The following is a 21880-nucleotide window of genomic DNA, read 5'->3' on the forward strand; positions in this document are numbered from 1 at the left end:
CAAACCCCGGTGCACAGCTTCGAGGGTCACTCGTGGGCTGCACGGTCAGCGTCTCGTGGCCTTTTAAAGATGGAGTGCCCCACGCTTCCGGTCGCCTCCACGGGTCTCAGCTCTGCAGGGACTGTGGATCGGGCAGGTAGAAGGCAGGCAAGCTTGATCTCGTCGATCTCTGTCGCTCGAGTTCCGGCGGGAACTGCAACAAAGCAAGGGTCGAGGGCTGGATGGTGCCTGTTTGCACAGGGTGGTCACTCCTTGACCACAAGGGAGATTCTTCAGTCTTCTCACGTCGTGTAGAAAGTCGAAGGGTCCAGATTTCGTTTCTTATGTTTCTTCAGGATGATCTGAAGTCCGTTGGGACTGCTCCCCCTCTTATTCGAATCTAGGGGGTTGGACATCCTGCTAGGTCCCCTCCTATGGGTGGGACCCAGGAAGGGGGTGGTTACACCCCTCTCCTTTGATCCTGGCCGCGCTGGGACAGGGGCTGGGAGGCCCCAGAACCGGTTTGGCCGGATCCTGCAAGGGGCAGCCTTGTGCTCCCCAGGCAGTGTCTGGTTTCATTGAAACCTCCCTACTCCAATCCACTATCTCCTGTCTGGGGTGGTTTGACACCGCCCTGTGACAGGAAACTCTTTGTCCAGGCCTCCTCTGCCGGGTTTCGGTCAGCAGCAGGAGGCCAGACCCGTGTCTGTGGCAGGGGCATCCATTTTGTGGATCTGAGGCTCATTTTAAATCAACCGCGTTTCAGTAAAGTAACATGTCTTCTCCCTCTAGAAGGGTGGAATGCTACCCCCGTCGCCAGAACTGGCGAGGGGGTAGTATTCCAATTCGTATGACACCTTACACGACATGTTTTGATAAAGCCAAACCAAAGTTGCTATATAACCGCGAGGATTATAAGGCGCTTAAGAGTATATGGTATGGCATTATCCCGGATCAGCTTAGGGAGTTGTTCCCGACAGCTGCAGACAGGCTCAGCTCATGCCAGAGCTCCATCTCACATAAAACCACGCACTCTGCCTCCAGGATTGATGAGGCCTTCCATAGGAGTGGCTCACAGGTTATATATGTGTCCAGATATAGGTTTAGATATAGGTATACTATATCTAAGCAAGGGGTGATTACACCCACTTGCCCCAGCTGAGTGATCAGCCAGTTGTGTCAATTTAAGAACCAGCCAGGGGTGGCAAAAGCTATGCTTCAGCCCCTGGTAGGCCTTGGTGGCACCTATGCCCTGAGCACCTATAGTGCATGGTACAGGGGCTGACAAGGAGTCCATTTCCAATTGTGGTATGTACCTATAGCACATGTATTATAAATTTAGAGAGAGAACAGCAGGCTGGGGGTCTGATTAGCAGGCCCACAGCCTCAGTAAGTCGAAAACCAGTGAAGCAAAAAGCAAAAATTGGGGTGACCATAGGATAGCAGACCCTACTCTCCTACAGAGAGGTATTATAGTGCCATACTTTTTGCTTCACAAACTCACCTACATTGTAACCGCAAGATACTGCAGTCTGAACACCTTCTTTGATTACTTTATTCCCCCTCTCAACAAGACCGTTCGAAGCTGGGGAATAAAGAGCTACCTTGAGTTGTTTAATATCCAATTGCTTCAAAAATTTACACATTTTATCAGAGACAAAATGAGTCCCATTATCTGTGACGATAAACCTTGGGGACCCTTCTAAATCAAAAACCTTCTCGAGAAAAGTTATGGTAGAGTCTGAATTTGGTGACTTAACGAAATCAAAGTACATCCACTTCGAGAAATAATCGACTAAAAGAATAACGTACTTATTCTCCTGTTGAAGAATGGAATAAGGGCCTGAAAAATCTACCCCAACTTTCTCCCAAGGAGAGCTAGGAAATTCTGTAGGATGCAAAGGAACTTTTAACGTGCGCCAATGTTTGTCGGACAACAAACACTCCGGGCAAGAATCAATCAAATTCTTGACTTGGGAATCTATTGATGGCCACCAATAGTGTTGCTTAATACGCACGGATGTCTTAGTCGCCCCTAAGTGCCCTTGATGTGCCTTATTAATAATGGACTCCCTTAATTTAAAAGGGGGAACAAATTTCTCACCTCTTCGAACTATACCGTTCTCAACGGAAAGTTCCTCTGCGATTTGAGCAAAACTACGCAAATCGCCACTCAAACCCATGGGTTTGGGCCAACAATGCGTGATAAACTCAACAACTTTCCACAGAACATTGTCCAGAGAGGTGGCTTCCTTCCAATCATTCTCTGAGATCACATCACTAATTTGATCCACAGCGTCCACAAGAGTTACACATTCCACATCCTCCACTAGAAAATCCTCATCATCGTCCTTGACCATAGCCATCCTGGACAAACAATCAGCACGAAAGTTCTTACCTCCTACAATATGCTTAACCGTAAAATTGAACTCCTGTAATTTTGAAACTAATCTCATAAGCCGTGCCGACATGGAAGCAGAATTGGATTTATTGAAAATATAAATTAGGGGTTTGTGGTCAGTGACCAACTCGAATTTTCTACCCCAAATGTACATTTTGAATTTGTGGACTGCCCATGCACAAGCCAGGGCTTCTCTCTCAATCGTCGCCAAAATATGTGGTAAATTATGCAGGACGTCGAAGGACTGGACTGAAGACTTGAAGAATTAGTAAGATAAGTTTATTCCATAAGATATAACTCCACCCGTACATGAGCGTCTGGTCATCGAGAAGCCGGCGGTTACAATGGCTAACCGAAGGACTCAGCCGACCATGCACGGGAGATCACACGTTTGAAGCATAACAATAATATGCACGGGCCGTGGCTCGTGAACAACACATTTATAACATAATAAATACAAACACGGGCTGTGGCTCGTGAAACCAACACGAGCCAAACCCTCCCTAATGGAAATGGACACCCGCCGCGAGATGTAACACGCGGCGTGATACGTACCCAACATCATATCCTACGCCGACGACACTCAACTGATCCTATCACTCACCAGAGACCCTAACACGGCCAAAACAACCCTTCACGAAGGGATGAATGAAGTAGCCGAATGGATGAAGCACAGGCGACTGAAACTGAACTCAGACAAAACAGAAGTCCTCATCCTAGGTACCTCCCCCTCCGCCTGGGACGACTCTTGGTGGCCAGAGGCCCTTAGAAAAGTACCCACCCAAACGGACCACGCACGGAACCTGGGCGTCATCCTGGATTCCTCACTCTCGATGAACAGACAAGTCAACGCCGTTTCTTCATCTTGCTTCAACATTCTTCGCATGCTCAAAAAAACTTTCCGCTGGATCCCCACCGAAACCAGAAAAATAGTCACCCACGCTCTGGTCACGAGCCGACTGGACTACGGAAACACCTTATATGCCGGCACCACCGCAAAACTCCAGAAGAAACTACAACGTATCCAGAACGCCTCAGCCAGGCTCATATTAGACATCCCGCGTCAAGAGCACATCTCTGATCACCTGAAAAACCTCCACTGGCTCCCCGTCAATAAGAGGATCACTTTCCGACTCCTAACCCACGCACACAAAGCACTCTACGAAATCGGACCCGAATGCCTCAACTCACGACTATCCTTCTACACCCCTTCACGCCAACTTAGATCCTCCAACCAAGCCTTTGCCACTGTACCTCGCATCAACAAAACCACCATGGGAGGTAGATCCTTTTCCTACCTAGCAGCTAAAACTTGGAACTCACTTCCCCCTCACCTTCGTCTCACTCAGAACCACCTAGCATTCAGAAAGCAACTCAAAACATGGATTTTCGACAAATAACTCCCCACCCTTCTTCAGGCGCCTTGAGACCCTCTGGGTAAGTAGCGCGCTATACAAATTTCTGACTTGACTTGACTTGATCACATTACAGTTGAATATGTTTGGATATGGCTGGACTTACTTATATACCATTGCGCGACCTCTGATGTGTCTGTAAAACTTATCCAATTGTCCTGAATTTTGACCTCCTGTCCTGAATTTGTGTCCTGAATTTTGACCCTTTGTCCTGAATTTTTACACTCACCGTCCTGAATTTGCACCAATGCCAGTTGGTCACCCTACCTGCCGCCCAATTAGTACATTACTTGATTTACATAAACACGCTCTTATCGGCATCTTTAGACAGTCGTCTATACTGTGTGGGCGGGGCTTGATTAGAGCGTGTTTTATTGGGTGATCGGACTTGCTTTGCTTGCAGAACTTGCCGGTGTGACAGTGGGTCGTCACTTCCGGGTTTGCTTCCGGCGGTCCCGAGACCTCTCGGTTAAGACTGTTCCTCGCCTCCGGTACCATGGTCTTCTACTTCACCAGTAATGGTAAGAGAGGCCCGTTCCATGGGCGGAGAGGGCCCCTACTGCATCAACGAGGAGCCTTTTGTAGCTATTAGGAGGTCACGTGTGCTGCATGGAATAGCTTTGTGTGCAGTCAAACATCCCCCTCTGTGTTGTGTCTGCCCGCTCTGTCCCTCGCCGTATCTACCCGTGTAACTCACAGGCCGTGGCTTCCCGAAACTGCCCGAACAGAAATTCCACTTTAACGGAATGAGGGGCTTTGCTGAGCCCACTACCACACAAGACGTGTTCTGCTTGTTTGCTCTTTATAGTTTTTAGTTGCGTTTCTATATCACTCCTTTCTTTTCCATGACATGTTTGTGGGTTATATCCTGACCCATGCCAGACCCCTGAAGTGCCATAACATACATGTGCTGTTTATAGAAAAACATCCGGGGGAACCTTCTACATTGAGGCAGAGGTATACCAGCAGAAAGAGAGTGTTGTCATGAAACGCAGAATCTGACAGTCAACCTATTCGTTTAGTTTTTTTAACTACTACAAAGAAATTGTCAAAATGGGCACGTGTTAGAATATGTTATGGCTTCTTTTTTAAGTTCAAGTAGAATTTTATTAGGAGAAACAAAGTTAATATTACAAAGAGCATTATGGCTTCTTAATCGGTCACAAACCGGCTGTATTTAAACATATTGCATGGGGTTAAGACACTTCCTGCAGAGATATTTGTGCGCAGCAGTTTTTAGGGGAAACAACGATAGGAGATACAAATAACGATAAGATAACTGGTAGTTAATGTACGTGCTGGAGAGTTATGTTTCCTATAGTCACAGATTTGACTCAAAGTGGTAAAAAGATTGGCACTGCTGCAAAGCACACCACATAACCTGCAGATAACCGATGTGTAATTTGTGTAACTATGAAAGTGGGATATTGCTTTCTGACACACATATCCTTTTGTTGCTTTCAGTATATAAGTTGCAATTCTAATATTGCACAGTAAGCAGTGGTCTGGCACAAAGAAGCTGCATGAATTCTTATTAGTATAAACAACCCCAACTGCAACAGTAGCTTTTAAACCATTACTCTGTGTTTTTCCTGACCATTCACTCTTCAATATGTATTGCCTACCAGTATGAACAATATGGGACTCCTACATCTTGTAACCTCATTGTCTTATGTAACATTTCACGTACACCGATTTACATGTTTTTATCATTTATTGCCTCTGTAGAAGATGTGTGCAATGTGAAGTGCTTTGATACCCCTGAGCAGCACTATGAAAGAATTATGTTAAAAAAATAAATCGGCAAGTACAGTTTAAATCGCCATTTGTACAAACAGTCCAATCTGTTATTCTTGCAGTGCATGCACTTCTCTTACATGTAAGGATTGAACGAAGTCAAAAACTGCTTTGAAATCATAGATTCTCTTAAGTACTTTTTAAGGGATAACGAGAGGTGTGCTTTTTCCCCCCTCCACTGCTTTAGCATCTACGTGTTAGGCTCCACATTGTTCCCAGCCTGGATGATACTAGAAAAAAAGAAAGGACTGATCGCCCTTTAAATAACGCCTTTGTTTTTGACCCAGCTGGAAGTGAAAATTAGAAGGCCCCCTTATTGTCTGCATGTTGCTGCTGAGAAACGCTGGATCTCCCTGCACTGTACATAACTAAAATATATATATATATACATACATACAGAACTAATACCCTTCTTACGTTTAGGCTGCCCTCTGATCAACCTTATCACCATACTTGGAATGTTTCAGATTTCTTCCAGTCTTGTGATTTTTGGTTAAATCTCTTGATCTCTGAAATGACCGTCACTGGTTTTTGTGAGACCTGGGACAAAAAATGTCATGGATTTTAGCACTCCAGCTCTTATCTTTCCCCCTATTGTCCCACTAAATCCTGAAGTCTGCCAAAACCAAACCCAGTATCACCTAATATATAGTATTGAAGTGTACTAGAGAACTTAATTAATTCCACATAGTGTCAATGCCAACAGCTCCAATCACGTTTTATTAAATGTGACCCAATTTGCTAAAATAATCCACTGACAAATTCAGAATCTTTGTACTTTCAGTCTAGTTCATACCTGGGATGAACACTCCACTTGTTAATATTTACAACCAGTACTGTAATATTCCATCGAACTATTTCTTGATTGCTGAGTGGAGGGTGGTGTAACTACTCTTGGGGCTTCAGCATTATCATCCTTTCCAAGCACTCTAGACACTGGCAGCTGGCGTGAGCCTCATGATCATGAAAAAGTGTACCGGACACTAACAGCAAGCCACAGCCCCATGTCAAAAAACGTGAATGCCCCATCGAACTGTAACATAGAATTTTTATTTTACATTTTTTATTTTATGCGTTTTTATATAGCGCAGACTTTACCCGAAGGTGTCAGAGCGCTTCACAATAGGAACAGTAATGATACATGAGGATAAAATTACAAGTGAGCATGTTACAAAAGCAAACATTACGTTACATGAGGCAATAGTGACAATTGTGCATGTATAGAGAGCAAATAAAATACAATAGGTAGCAAGCGATACGTTACAAGAGGAAAAAAGTGACATGTGAATGTTACAAAAGCGTACAAAGTACAAGTAGAGGTATAAAACTGCAATAAATGGCAGATTCTCAAAACACGAGAACAAATGTTACGTTACATGAGGCAATGGTGGCAATTTTGCATGTATCAGAGGCAAACAAAATACAAGAGGTAGAAAACAATACATTACACGAGGAAAAGTGACATGTGCATGTTACAAAATAGTACACATTACAAATAGAAGTATAATACTGCAATAAATGGCAGGCACTCAAACTACAAGCACACACTGGGAAGGCACATCTATAGTCATGGAGAACAGAATTTCCTATAATGGAAGGACTTCCTTCAGATAATAGAGAGGGCGTGAATTAAATTTGGAAGTGTCTTTGAAGGAGGAGAACTTTGAGGTCAGTTTTGAAGGCCTGGGAAGAGGTGGTGGCCTGGAGCTGAGGTGGAAGTGAGTTCCAGATTCCCACTGTGTTGCCTGAAAATGATTTGGGCCATCGATCTTTCCTTCTTAAAAGTGGGAGGTTCAGGCAATAAATTTTCCGCACTACGTGATGGTCTAGAGCCTCTAGAGAATTTTAGTTTATTCGCCAGGTAGCGAGGAGATGAGGAGTGTAAGGCTTTGTGGGTGATACAGAGACAGTCTTGTAGATAGATCTTGCCTCGATGGAAAGCCAACGGAAGGTGAATAAAATGGGTGTGATGTGGTCGCTTCTTTTGGCCCCATATATGAAACGAGCTGCTGCATGGAGAACAGATTTATGGGGGGGACAGGTGGGATTTGGGGAGGCCTGTAAGAAGAGAATTGCAGTAGTCCAGTCTGGAGAAAGCCAGCGATTGGACCAGGGTTTTAAGGTCTTGCTCCGGGAAGAGGAGATGAATCTCCCAAAGAAGGCACAGTTGGTATCAAGCAGACTTTGCAAATGAGTTGATGTGGGAGAGTAGATTGAGTTTTTTGTCGAGTATGACACCAAGGGATTTTGCGCTGTCGACAATGATGGGTTTATTGTTAAATAGATTAATCTCACCTAGCCATGATTGAATAGGGGGAGGAGAAAGTGAAGAGGAGAGGATGAGGAGGAGGAATTCAGCTTTGAAGGTATTCAGAATCAGTTGATGAGTTGACATCCAGTTTTGAATGGAGTCGAGTGTAGAGCTTAGGATGGAGAGATCGTGAGTGGAGGCCACCTTAAAGTAGATTTGAGTGTCGTCCGCATAGAGATGATCGTGGATCCCGGATTTACTTAGATTTCCCAATGGTTTTAAATAGAGATTGACCAATATGGGTGCAAGTATAGAGCCTTGTGGAATACCCTGACCTACCGCCAAGGGAGATGAAAGACTGTTCGCTATTTTAATCATTTGGGATCTATCAGAGAGGAAGGAAGCAAACCATTTCAGCACAGTGCCCTCCATGCCCATTCTCTGTTGAAGAGTGTTAAGGAGAGTGTTGTGATTGACAGTGTCAAAGGCTGCAGAAAGGTGAAGGAGAATTAGAAGACCAGACTCCCACGAATTGAGTATCCGCAGCGTGTCATCAATCACTTGCAGCAGGGCTATTTCAGTGCTGCAGTTTTGAATGAAGCCGGACTGGAAATTATCAAGATCGTTGTCCTTGATATGACGAGAGAGTTGTTTCGCTACACATCTTTCTGTGATTTTCACAAGAAAAGGTAGGTTAGTGATGGGGCGGAAGTTGTTGAGGTCGTTCGCATCAGCAGTTGGTTTGCTCAGTTTTGAAGGAAACAGGAAAGGAGCCTTGACAGAGGGAGAAGTTAACCAGAGTGGTCCAATAGAAAAGAGAATGGTTATAGAAGTCCATGGCAATGGCCCTAGGGATGGGGTCAAGAGAATGGTTGGAGAGATTTGTTTTGAGGATGCATTTGAGGAGGGCATCTTTAGAGATGAGGTCAAAATTCTGCCAGATGGCTAAGGATTTGCGCTCCTCTGGAGGGGTAGGATGAATGACCTGATCCACAAGTGATTTCACTTTTTCGTCAAAGAAAATAGAAAATTCTGCGGCTTTCTTTGAAGGAACCTCCAGCTTGGATGTTGGGGAGAGCAGCTTGGATTCTTGATGAGATCAAATAGTTTTTTGGGTCTATTTTTGGCTGAGTCGAGGAGGGTTCTGAAGTTTGACGCTTTTCCAAGGAAGATGCGCTTGTAGTACTTGGATCTTGCTGAACGAAGCGTGGCCAAATTATCAGTGGAGGGTGCTTGTCTCATTGTTTCTCCAGGAATCTTAGGTACTTCCTTTCTTCATAGAGGGATTTGTTGAACCAAGGTGCTGAGGGAGTAGGATTTTTCTTTTTGCTTTGGAGAGAAGCGACATTATTGATTTCGCCTGCAAGGACTGTGAGGCATTGGGAGGTGAGTTCGTTAACATCTAGAATCGGATCTAGCCTTGGAAGTGATAGCAAAGCTGAATCCCAGAGGGTACCGAGGTCAATATTTTTAGTGTAACAGAACCAGGAGGTAGCCCTCTTAGGTTGGCCGAGAGTTATAGAGTGTGATAGGTGAAGAGAGAATGGGATGAGGAGGTGGTCAGACCAGTCTACATGAATAGGGGTAGCGATAGTAAGCATGCCTGCTTTAGAAATAACAAGGTCCAGGATTGAACCCTTAGTGTGTTGTTTCTGTGCAGTGTTGGATAAGATCGTTTGCAGAGAGGAAGGTGACTAGCTAATTCGCGGAAGAGTCTTGCTACGAGCCCCAGTGGATATGGAAGTCACCCACGAAGATCTGATTGTCACTTGGCGAGTGTTGGTCGCTAATGAAGTCAGTGAGTTCCTCCATAAACAACGGGCCGCTACAAGGCGGGCAGTAAATGGCATGGAATCTGAGGGGTGAGCGGTGGTGCAATTGAAGCTCAAGAGATAGGCATTCAAAAGTGCGGTAGGAGCTGTTAGGAAAAGCTGTAAGTTGAAGGGAGTTTCTAAAGATAACTGCAACACCTCCCCCAAGTTTGTCAATTCTGAATATAGAATAGCCTGTGGGTAATAGGAGATCAAACATAGAGTGAGAGTTATCGTTGAACCAGGTCTCTGTGAGGAAGAGCATGTCAATATTGTGAAGGATGATGGTATCAGAGATTTCAAGTTTGTGTTTTATTGCAGATCTGCAGTTGTGAAGCAGACAGTGCAGCTCTGTCGAGTCTGTTTTGGTGACAGGGGCACTTGGGCTATGAGGGGTGATAGGGATATTGTACTTATAAAAGGGTGCTCGAGAGGGTTTAGGTGGATAAGTGGTTCTGACAGAGGAGATAGTCGGAATGGTGTAGATAGTAGGGTTACTTGCAGATGAAAGTGGAAGAAGGGTGGCGTTCGAGGGCTTTTGTGAGTTTGCGATGTTTGCAGACAACAGGTTATGCTTGGCTATTATGGGGGGTGGGGGCAAGGTGCATCTCGTGGCAAGATGAGTGTTTTCCAAAGGAATTGAGGTGTATGGAAAAGTAGGAACCTTGGAGCATGAAAGTGAAATGGTAGCTTCAAGTTGGGAGATGGAGGTGACCGGGATGCAGAATTCTTATCTCCCGACGCTCGAGACATCTAGATTCCTTACAAGGGCAAGAGGATTTAATTTCTAACTTGTCCAAAGGACAAGTAGACAGTTTTACAGTAATCCGATACACAGCTGCAGCCTGTTCAACCCTTTTGGTCACAGCCAGTTAATAAGGAGCTCCGAGCAGTTAACTGGCAGTGAAAGGGTCAATGCAAAAGCTGGGGGCTGCACTTTAATTTCCCCAGAGAAGAACAACATCATGATGGCACTCAAATCACTGGAATTTAAGAGGCTGCCTTAAAGGCCTCTTGGATCCTGCTCTGACTTTAACCTTGTGACCCCCTGCCTTTTATTCTGTGCTTTACCCTTGAGCCTCAAATCAGCCCCAATATCCCTCCTCACCCACGCCTCTGGGGACCTACAGTAAAGCCCATGCTTTCCCTTCTCATGCAGCCCCTGCACAGCCCCTCCTTTGCACTTTGCTTTTCCTGTACACCTTATGTTTCATTGAAGTTTGAGGTAACAGGGATAGAAAGCGGGCGCTCTGCAAGAGTTTGGCTCACGTAAAGATTAGCAAATCACAGTAGGTGCTCAAAAGCAAGACTGGGAAGGTCACCTCACTCCCCCCAATTTCCCTAAGCAAAGCTTCGGGTATTCAAAGTCAAAAATTCTCGCTGAGCACTCATAAATGAAATATCCTTATGTCAAAGTTCAACCACCAGTAATAGTAGTTACAAGTCCATTGCAAGTCCTTCAAGTCAGACACCAGAGTTCTTTAGTAAACGTAATGTAGATCCACTTTATTTTTAGACTTCAGTCTTCACAATTGCAGCCAACACGTGTTTCGTTGGGCATCTGTCTCATGCCTAATCAACTTCCTCAGGGCTGCGAGCCAGAAAAATAATAGGAACATAATATAATATACCTCTATTTATAAATGTATCCAGAGTATATACCATTTTCAAAAGATTTTTCATATACTTAAATATAAAATCACCACCAAAGTGAAAAGACATAGTTCCCTCATAATTGTGACAACTTGATCCGAGTAAATATCCATAATGTGATTCCCGGTGTCTCAATTTAATTAACAAAACATTCGGGTTTTCAAGCCAAATTCACAATTCATAAATGATCAAGTATAGTTTACCTATTATCAATCAATCTTCATTCCAACATTTTCTTTGTAGTAAAAGTTCTAAGAGCTGAACCTGAAATGATATAAAGGAACTCTTAGTCCCAACCCAAATGCTCGTGTCCGATGTTGAGAAAGGTCACCAAACAGCTCTACTTACTATCGTTAATAGCTGTTCTTATTTTCCAGTATTAATATGAAATTCAAATTTTCTGCAAGTTCAATGTGTACCTTAAAATCTGTCAATAATAAGATACAACTGTTACAAATTTATTAATTTAATTCTTTAGAGTATTTCTGGTGAATTCATTCTACTGGTCACTCACAGTAATTATCAGAATGTAGGTTTCAGACTCTTCAACTTCTAGCTCCAAAATATATTAAACTTCTTCCGTAACTGCTGCTCTCTAGTTGAGCTGTAATGAGGGTATGATACTCGATAGTACAGATAAACAATATCTAATATCACTCAGTTGTCTGTGTTCAGTGATACTCGTAATCACATACACATAAAGTTAGTCACTTAACCTTTATAGTTACCTGTTCTGATAGTCAGACCACCAAGTCTTCCTCACGGTCTTATTAAGTTTCCAGTTTAACTGATCTAGTCTAAAGAGACAAAATAATGTAAAACACTAGTTGCATCTGCTTTGTACATTTTTACTATTTAACACAAATTCCTGTCTGTTAAAGAGTAAGATTACCTACTCCAAATATCAATACCCTTCGTTTCTCAAAGTCCACTCTTAGTTATCTTTAAGCTCCCAAACATCCGTCCAGTTTCTCAACTTCAAATATCTATGAGAAACGTCCAAATAAGTATATAACAAAGATATTTCATAGCCCATCCTTAAATTAAATCTGATAACAACTCACCACAGTATCGCGGCACAGTCCTTCCGTGTTCGGTTCGCTGGCGTCTGTTAGGAGCCATATTGCTTAAGTACTACTTCACTCGTGATTCCTGGTGCTGTAGTATTTTTCCAGTCACTTATGTCGATATTCGAAAGAAAATGTTGAAATGAAGATTTATTGATAATAGGTAAACTATACTTGATCATTTATGAATTGTGAATTTGGCTTGAAAAACCGAATCTTTTGTTAATTAAATTGAGACACCGGGAATCACATTATGGATATTTACTCGGATCAAGTTGTCACAATTATGAGGGAACTATGTCTTTTCACTTAGGTGGTGATTTTATATTTAAGTAAAAAAAAATCTTTTGAAAATGGTATATACTCTGGATAAATTTATAAATAGAGGTACCGTATTTTCCGGCGTATAAGACGACCCGGCGTATAAGACGACCCCCTACTTTCATGGACAAAATGTAGGTTTCCTGATATATTCGCCGTATAAGACGACCCCCACTTCCTAACGTCCTCAGTCCCCTTTCTATCTCCATGGACTGAGGAGATCATGTGATACTGACGCTCCTCTCCTTCCGATGAGCGTAAGAATTGCGGAAGGAGAGAGAGATCAGCACACGTGGAGGAGCGCCTCGTCTGCCTGGGGGATGTGCAGCTGCAGTCCAGGTAGGGTTCACGGCGCCATTTGTTTTCTTTTAAAGCTTGCGCAGTGTTTGAGTTGCCTCTGGCTGGCGAGGGGCTGATATCGTGTTGCACATGTAACGTTCGTACTTCTGCTCTGCTCATTAGCAGCCTGTGGTACCGTAACAGTACCGTAATTTATTTTCAAGACCGCCTACGTTCTTTGTTGTGTGCTGGAGTTCCCTAAGCGGCACCCATTTCAATTGAGACGCGGTCTGACACCTTCGGGTGAAGTCCGCGCTATGTAAAAAATACCGCCATTTTTAGTAACCGGCGTATAAGACGACCCCCGACTTTCCAGAACATTTTAAGGGGTTAAAAAGTCGTCTTATACGCCGGAAAATACGGTATATTTTATTATGTTCCTATTATTTTTCTGGCTTGCAGCCCTGAGGAAGTTGATTAGGCATGAGACAGATGCCCAACGAAACACGTGTTGGCTGCAATTGTGAAGTCTGAAGTCTAAAAATAAAGTGGATCTACATTACGGTTACTGAAGAACTCTGGTGTCTGACTTGAAGGACTTGCAATGGACTTGTAACTACTATTACTGGTGGTTGAACTTTGACATAAGGATATTTCATTTATGAGAGCTCAGCGAGAATTTTTCACCTTATGTTTCACCATGTGCCTGTACTTGCTAACTCTCTCACCCCCCCTCCCCCCCCCCCCCTGCAGTCCCCTTCGACTGCCCTGACCCGCTCCCCTTGGCCTCTCATATCTTACCTCAACCAGTGCTTACATTACAACTCATTAGTTTCCCCATGTGGAATTCAAGCAATCCTCAGGCACTCAGTTTGTGCGTGCATCAGGGTCATCTGTATAAGCTGCTGTAGCAGCTACAGCAGCTGTGGAGTTCTTAAGGGGCCTCTTCTTCCTGCAGGCCCAGACAAAGGTCCATAATTGACATGAAAGGATGGTTGAATATATACATGGATGAATGAGTGAAAGGATAGATGTAAGGATGGATGAGTGAAAGAATGGATGGATGAGTGGAAGGATGAATGGGGTGAAAGTGGATGGATGAGTGAAAGGATGGATGGATGAGTGAAAGGATGGATGGTTGAATGAAAGGGTGGATTGATGGATGAGAGAAAGTGGATGAATGGCTAAAGGGATGGGTAGAAGGATGGCTGAGTGGAAGGATGGCTGGCTGGGAGGATGGCTGGCTGGGAGGATGGCTGGCTGGGAGGATGGCTGGCTGGGAGGATGGCTGGCTGGGAGGATGGCTGGCTGGGAGGATGGCTGGCTGGGAGGATGGCTGGCTGGGAGGATGGCTGGCTGGGAGGATGGCTGGCTGGGAGGATGGCTGGCTGGGAGGATGGCTGGCTGGGAGGATGGCTGGCTGGGAGGATGGCTGGCTGGGAGGATGGATGGCTGGGAGGATGGATGGCTGGGAGGATGGATGGCTGGGTGGATGGATGGCTGGCTGGGAGGATGGATGGCTGGGAGGATGGATGGCTGGGAGGATGGATGGCTGGGAGGAAGGATGGGTGGAAGGATGGCTGGCTGGGTGGAAGGGTGGATGGCTGGGTGGAAGGATGAATGGATGGCTGGGTGGAAGGATGGATGGAAGGAGGGCTGGGTGGAAGGAGGGCTGGGTGGAAGGAGGGCTGGGTGGAAGGAGGGCTGGGTGTAAGGACGGACGGCTGGGTGTAAGGACGGACGGCTGGGTGTAAGGACGGACGGCTGGGTGTAAGGACGGACGGCTGGGTGTAAGGACGGACGGCTGGGTATAAGGACGGACGGGTGGAAGGACGGCTGGGTGGCTGGGTGGAAGGACGGCTGGATGGCTGGGTGGAAGGACGGCTGGCTGGCTGGGTGGAAGGACGGATGGCTGGCTGGGTGGAAGGACGGATGGCTGGCTGGGTGGAAGGACGGATGGCTGGCTGGGTGGAAGGACGGATGGCTGGCTGGGTGTAAGGACGGACGGCTGGGTGTAAGGACGGACGGCTGGGTGTAAGGACGGACGGCTGGGTGTAAGGACGGACGGCTGGGTGTAAGGACGGACGGGTGGAAGGACGGCTGGGTGGCTGGGTGGAAGGACGGCTGGATGGCTGGGTGGAAGGACGGATGGCTGGCTGGGTGGAAGGACGGATGGCTGGCTGGGTGGAAGGACGGCTGGGTGGAAGGACGGCTGGGTGACTGGGTGGAAGGACGGCTGGGTGGAAGGACGGCTGGGTGACTGGGTGGAAGGACGGCTGGGTGGAAGGACGGCTGGGTGGCTGGGTGGAAGGACGGCTGGGTGGCTGGGTGGAAGGACGGCTGGGTGGCTGGGTGGAAGGACGGCTGGGTGGCTGGGTGGAAGGACGGCTGGGTGGCTGGGTGGAAGGACGGCTGGGTGGCTGGGTGGAAGGACGGATGGATGGCTGGGTGGAAGGACGGATGGATGGCTGGGTGGAAGGACGGACGGATGGATGGCTGGGTGGAAGGACGGATCGATGGCTGAGAGGAAGGGTAGCTGGGTGGAAGGATGGATGGGTGGATGGATGGATGGATTGATGGGTGGATAGTTAAGTGAAACAGTGAATGGAGGGATGAGTCAAAGGGTGGATGGATATGAGTGAAAGGGTTGTTGGATGGGGTGAAATACTGAAGAGAAAAAGGATGGATGGAGGGATGAGTGATAGGGTGGATGGATATGATAGGAAAGGAGGATGGAGGGGTGAAAGGTGGAAGAGCAAAAGAATGGATGGATGGATGAGTGAAAGAGTGAATAGATATTAGTGAAAGGGTGGATAGAGGAGGTGAAAGTGGGATGGATGGATGAGCGAAAGGATGGATGAGTTGAAGGAAGGATGAGTGCAAGGAAGTGAGGAGGGATGGATGAGTTTGAATGATAGATTTGGAGCTGTAAGGATAGGTTTGGCCAGGAGTGTCCTGAGGTGTCCTGAACCAATCACTTTAGCAGCTACAGTAGGGGTGGAGCTCTTGATGAGCCTCTATTCTCTGCAGCTCGGCAGACAAAGGCCCGTAATTAACGTGTAAGAGTGAGTGAGTAAAAGAATGGCTGTGTGAGTGGAAGGGTGGATAGATGAGTGAGTGTATGAATGTAAATGTGGCTTGCTAGATGGATGAATGAGTGAAAGGATGGATGAGTGATAGGGATGGATGTATGGATGAAGGAAAGGGTGTAAAGATAGATGGGTTACAGGGTGGATGGATCAGTAAGTGGAAGGATGGATGAGTGAAAAGGTAAATTGATTGATGAGCGGAAGAATGGGTGAGCGTAAGGATGGATGGATGAATGGATACGTTTGGGGATGGATCTGTAGATTTGGATATGGATGGGCGGATGGATGGACTGACAAACAGAATGGTGAAAGGCTGATGAAATAACGAATGGAGGCCAATGTAAAGGTGAAATGCTAGATATCAGTGGGTGAATGAAAGGATGAATGGGTAGATTTGCAGAAAAACAAAATATGGAAATCACTGGTATTCAAATCCTTCTATACTATGAGCCTGACCTAACCAGAGAGGCTATTATCTGAGCTCTTCTATAATGAGTGCTGCCATTATTTGGCGGTGCACTACATGGCACCAAAGGGACAAGTAGATTTTGTACAGGACAAGTAGATTTATTAAGCTACCTGTCCCATGGACAAGTAGATATTTTATTACATTCCACATCCGTGGGTGATAAGAGAGCCTAGCTTATTTTCCAGAGAGAGTAGGGTAGAGACGGAATGGTGGGTGGCTCGATGGAAACAGGAGGGGGTGCATATTGGCGGTGGAAGGCAGGGAGAGGTGGGGGGACGAGAGGGGAGTTGGGGTATAGGGTTCAGGGGTGGGGAAAGATGGTAGTTGAGAGTGGGGGTTGGTGCATCAGAAGTGAAATGAGAATTGACTTTGTTGGCGTTGCAAGAAGGATAGGAATTAAGGACATAATTAGGGGGAGGAGGTGAGGAGTGAGGCGGTGGGGCGGAAGGAGAGGGGAGGGATGTGTGGAGTCATAGGAATGAAGGAGGTTTGGGAGGAAAAGAGCGGAGGGGATTGGAGAGGTCCTGTCAGCTCGGTGAAGTGGCTGTGAGGGTACGGGCATCTGGCAGAGTGAGGGGGGTTGGGAGATAGGGAAGTTGAAGAAAGGAAGTGGTTCTGCTAGGCCAGAGGAAGGGAAAGGGTTACCAAGGGGGAAAAGGGGGTAGGACAGCATTGGGGGAAGGAGAGAGATGCAATGGGTTTGTGGAGAAATCGGGGTACATAGCGAGGGGAGGGAATAAGGGGAACGCAGGGAAAGTTAACTAGGGGAGTAGGTTGGAGGAGAGGTGGACTAAAAGGGGGGGTGGCAGGTAGGAAGGGGAAGGGAGAGGAGATGAGATTGGATGGTGCAGATCGGACGAGGAGCGTATTAGCTAGAGGTAAGGCTGAAGTGATGAAGGGGGGGCAAATTGTGAGGGGGAAGAATGGGAGAGGAGGGCACAGGGCACAGGGGAGGGGGAGGGAAGAGGGTCGACCTATGCCTCCCGAGGGTGCAGCCTATTGGAGTGTAGGGGGTCAGGGGAGGAGAAAGGGAGTAATGGGTGGAGCTTGATGAAGAGTCAAGGGACAACCTGGTCACAGGGGAGGGGAGTAGAGAAGGGAAGAGGTGGTCAAAGAGGGAGAGACAGGTGTCTTTGGCTTGGATCATGACAGTACCGTTGAGTGAGACAGTGAGGGAGCCGTTGAAACACGCAGACGGGGAAATGCTGCACCAGGTACTCCCACACACTGCCAGCAGGCCCAAACCCATTGTTGTTAAAATTGAATACCCCATCGTGCTGGTAGGAACCCCATTAACATTAAACGCAATCACCTGGGGCACTGGCAGGAGAACAGAAACTCATAACGGCAGATGAGAAATCTCCATTGTCTTTTTCTTAGGTCGAGCCTAGCGCTGCGCGCATGCTCTGCTCTATGGGCAGGCTTCTTGCAAGCACTCCAAACTTTCCCGAGACTTCTCCGTGTGGGTTTGGCAACTCCCACACATTCCATTGGACTTTGCGTGTGGCTTTTAATAATGAAAACACGCAACTGGCCAAAGACGGGTGCATATCCCACCTTTTCTCTAAACGTTCACTTCCACGGCGTTTGGGTCTCGGTAGCGAGCAGCGGCACGCAGTTTGGCAGCTGCATTCCTCCCTCGTCATGGATAGTTAAACACAGCGCAGTCGCTTTCACTTTATCGGCCGCGCTTGTTTTCTGTTACTTTGCGTAGAATTGCTTGTTTCACTTCTTCCTGCGTATTAAAGCACCAAATGACCAGCAGGCTGCCCAGTAACAGCTCCCATCGGTTTCTGTTTGACCTGCCGGAGTGAAACCTCAGCTCGGTGTCTGTCAAGGGAGGGGCGCCTGTGGCTCGTTGTTCGCCCGCTTAGGATCCGGAATTCTCTCAGCAACAGATGATGGATATCCGGGAGCTCCTAGTCTGTCTCTTCGGGGTGAGTGCAGCGGCTCTATGACTTCCTTATCAACACGGCTGTCCTGTTTGCAAACACAGGGTGCGGGGAGGATGTGGGGAGAGTGATATATGCCCTTGCTGGGGGCATACTTGTTTTTGGTGAGCTGTGTGCTTCCTTCAGCTTCTGGGGTGACTGTGGTGGTCTGGCTAAACCATTACGCGGTAATACATGAGAAAAGATTTTGTGACATCTCTACGTGGTACGAAGCAGACCACTGAGTCTCTTCGCCGTTGTTCTGCTGTAACGTGTTTTCCTGGGACACTCTCCTCCCTGCTTCTGGATACAGGGGATGCCGTTTCCTGGAAATTCCTGCTCATAACATTCCCAGCTGGGAGCCCTGCCGCGATCCCAGACAGGAAACCACCTCAAGGGGAAGAGGATGGGGAAGAACCCTCACTGAGGTTTACAAATGCAGCTTTAGGCATAGTGTTTTGTTTCGTTTTTTAGTTCTAATTGAAAAGTCAGTTTTCAGCCACACGACCGCATTTTACAGAAGTATACACACTTTTAAGAATTAAAGGGCTTGCTGTTGAGCCAACAGTGTCTTAGTTTTTGGTAATGGCACAGCTGGATTTTGAGCCACTCCTGAGGCTGTGATGCATTATAAAATGGTCCACTGGAATAATCAGACTTGAGGTAATTTCCCATAACGTACCACATAACCTATATATCATATGATGCTTAATTTACATCTTTGAACAAAGATCTGTTTCTGGCTCAAATGGATCAAACTTTAGTATAAAAACATATGGGGCCTAGCCGCGGCAGACCCTTTGCAAGGATTAACTATTCACTGCTCAGTTGCTGTATGTAAGTGTTAACCTCGTATTGTTGAGTCAACACATTTACTTAGATGGTATTAACGTGCTTCAAAATAAGCAAATAATACTGCCACGGAATGTGCCGTATTCTTGTACATAATGTGCCTGATCATTGCTGCATAATTTAGTAAACCATGAAGCACAATCAAGTACCCTTTGCCGCATAATAGATGCGTCTAATTCTACGTGGGTGGCAAAGATCAAGGGGTAAGACGGAAATGGAAGGTACATTGCAGCCGACATTATAGTATTGACTTCAAAGGCTCTTTGTGTAGGCTGCGTTTTCCAGAGTTCAGACTCGTGTATGCTGCGCGCTAAGCAATCACAACACAAGGCGACTGGCACGGAGGGAGGATGCACCAGAAAGCGGTCGGCATAGGTAACCAATGGGGACTGATTACTCGTTAACTGGTGCTGTGCCATGAGGCTGACTTTGAAACAGCCGTTTTTCAGTCAGCAGTAAGGAGCATGCTGGACATTTTAGGCACATATTTGACATGAGAAAAATGTAACTACAAGCCTCAGCATGCTTAGTGCTGTAACTTGGAACAGCAGGACTGGTCCAGAGTTATCCTCAAGGCATGGGTGCAGTCGGCAGTAATGTATGTGTAGTGTGGAATCCACACGTGGGTTAGAAGCAAGTAGTTTTATTCAAGAAGGAAGACAACTTAGACATCCACAGGAGGCAGGCAGTAGTTTCACAAGTCAGGTCTAACGGCAGAATCATCTGTCTCACACATGCATTCTACATGACAAGCCATAATTCTAGAAATGACATCATATAGGACTACAACACACCTCCCCCCTATAAAAAAAACAATGAAAAAAAAAAACTATAAAACCCTAAAGGAAGAGGAAGAAAAAAAAAAACAAAGACACTAAGAGCAAACATAGTCTCTAAATTTTGCAGGAATGTGTTTCACACGAGAACTACTGCGTAAACAAACAGGTTGTTGGTTACAATCTTGGAGATTCTCATTAGGAGAAACATCGTGAACATTAGAGGAAGCAACCTGTAAAGAAGAATTGTTAGAACAAATTTGAGGAACAAGCACATGAGATGAACCCAAATTGTCAAAAACTTCATGGGAACCAGGAAAACCCGAATCAGCATCAGAAACAGAAGGACTTTCTGGAGATTTGACATCCAGACAAGCATTTTTTTTCTAAGATATTGGATCTGCAAATTGAGATGCGCCTAAAATTCCAAATTTTGCCACCCTCCACTCTAACGGCCTTGCTAAAGACCTCAGTGACTTTAACTGGAGAGGACCACCTGGAAACACCTTTAGGAATAATACCACCAAATCTCACCCTCACAAAGTCACCAACAGATATTTTAGAGGACACTGGCCTTTGGGAAGGACCCTTGAACATTTTTTCTTGGTATTTACCAACACGGTCTCTAATATTCTTCATGTCCAACTCCAGGTACTCAGAGTCTCTTGCCTTTAACCACCAAGGAAAAACTTTAGTGCCTGGCTTTCTACAGCGTAGCATCTCAAAAGGAGACAAGCCGGTAACAGAGTTGGGAGACATACGATAAGTGAACAAGGTAGCCTGTAACGCTTTTTTCCACTTCAAACCACTCCGCAAAGCTAATTGGCAAGACTCCTTAATTACTCTGTTAAAACGTTCCACCTGACCATTGTTTTGTGGAGAATAATTCGAAACTCTTTTATGATGGATACCACTATCTTTCAAAAATGCAACAAAAATTTCACTTACAAATTGCGGCGCATTGTCGGAAACAATTTCTTCTGGTAAACCCTCTCTACAGAAAACTTCATTTAAGAATTCAACAACAGTTTCAGAGTTAACCTTTTCTACAATTTTCCATTCGGGCCACTTTGAAAAATAGTCCACAAGTACCACAGCAAACATATCTTTCCCTGACTGATAGTTGAAAGGACCTACAATGTCGATCCCCAATTTTCTCCAAGGTCCAAGGGCAAACTCAACAGGAGAGATCCCTGTCGAAATGGGTTTCACAGATTTGTCACTTAAAGAACATGGGGAACAGTTCCTAACCCACCTGTCAACCATAGCATCCATACTAGGCCACCAGTAGAATTCTCTGATCCTCCTTTTAGTAGTGGACATACCCATATGGCCCTCATGAGCCAAGCTACAAATTGACTCTCGAACATCATAAGGAGGAACAATTTTATCGTCTCTATAGACCATATCATCAATTACCGTCAATTCATCTTTAACCTTAAAGAAGGAAGCTAAGTCACCACTCAATTTCCTCTCTTCAGGCCAACCAACTCTCAAGAAAACCTTAACTTTTCCAAGAACATCATCGTGAAGCATAGCTTTTGACCAAACGTTTTCAGTAATGGAATTTTCCTGATCTTTTGCAGCAATTAAGTTAACATCACATAAAGTAAAAGCCACATCGCACTCGTCACAAAGATCCTTGTTCGAACCATCACTAATGGGAAAACGTGACATGCAGTCCGCGTGTACATTAAAACGTCCAGGAACATAGACAACTTCACAACGGTATTCCTGCAACTTAGCAGCAAGACGTGCAAGGCGAGCAGTGAGAGTTCTACCACCACCA

At 45.8% G+C, this 21880-nt stretch overlaps 1 protein-coding gene across 1 annotated transcript in view; it reads left to right on the forward strand.

Annotated features, from left to right (window-relative positions):
- The first annotated feature begins 4192 nt into the window (after positions 1 to 4192).
- CCDC25 (coiled-coil domain containing 25) overlaps positions 4193 to 21880 on the forward strand; it is a 193863-nt gene continuing 176175 nt past the window's right edge. The window contains exon 1 of the mRNA XM_086928051.1: positions 4193 to 4316. Within this exon, the coding sequence (XP_086784177.1) occupies positions 4292 to 4316 (25 nt within the window). The 5' untranslated portion in view covers positions 4193 to 4291. The remainder of the gene's footprint in view (positions 4317 to 21880) is intronic.

The sequence above is a fragment of the Lissotriton vulgaris genome, chromosome 6, assembly GCF_964263255.1.
Source record: "Lissotriton vulgaris chromosome 6, aLisVul1.2, whole genome shotgun sequence".
NCBI lineage: Eukaryota > Metazoa > Chordata > Amphibia > Caudata > Salamandridae > Lissotriton > Lissotriton vulgaris.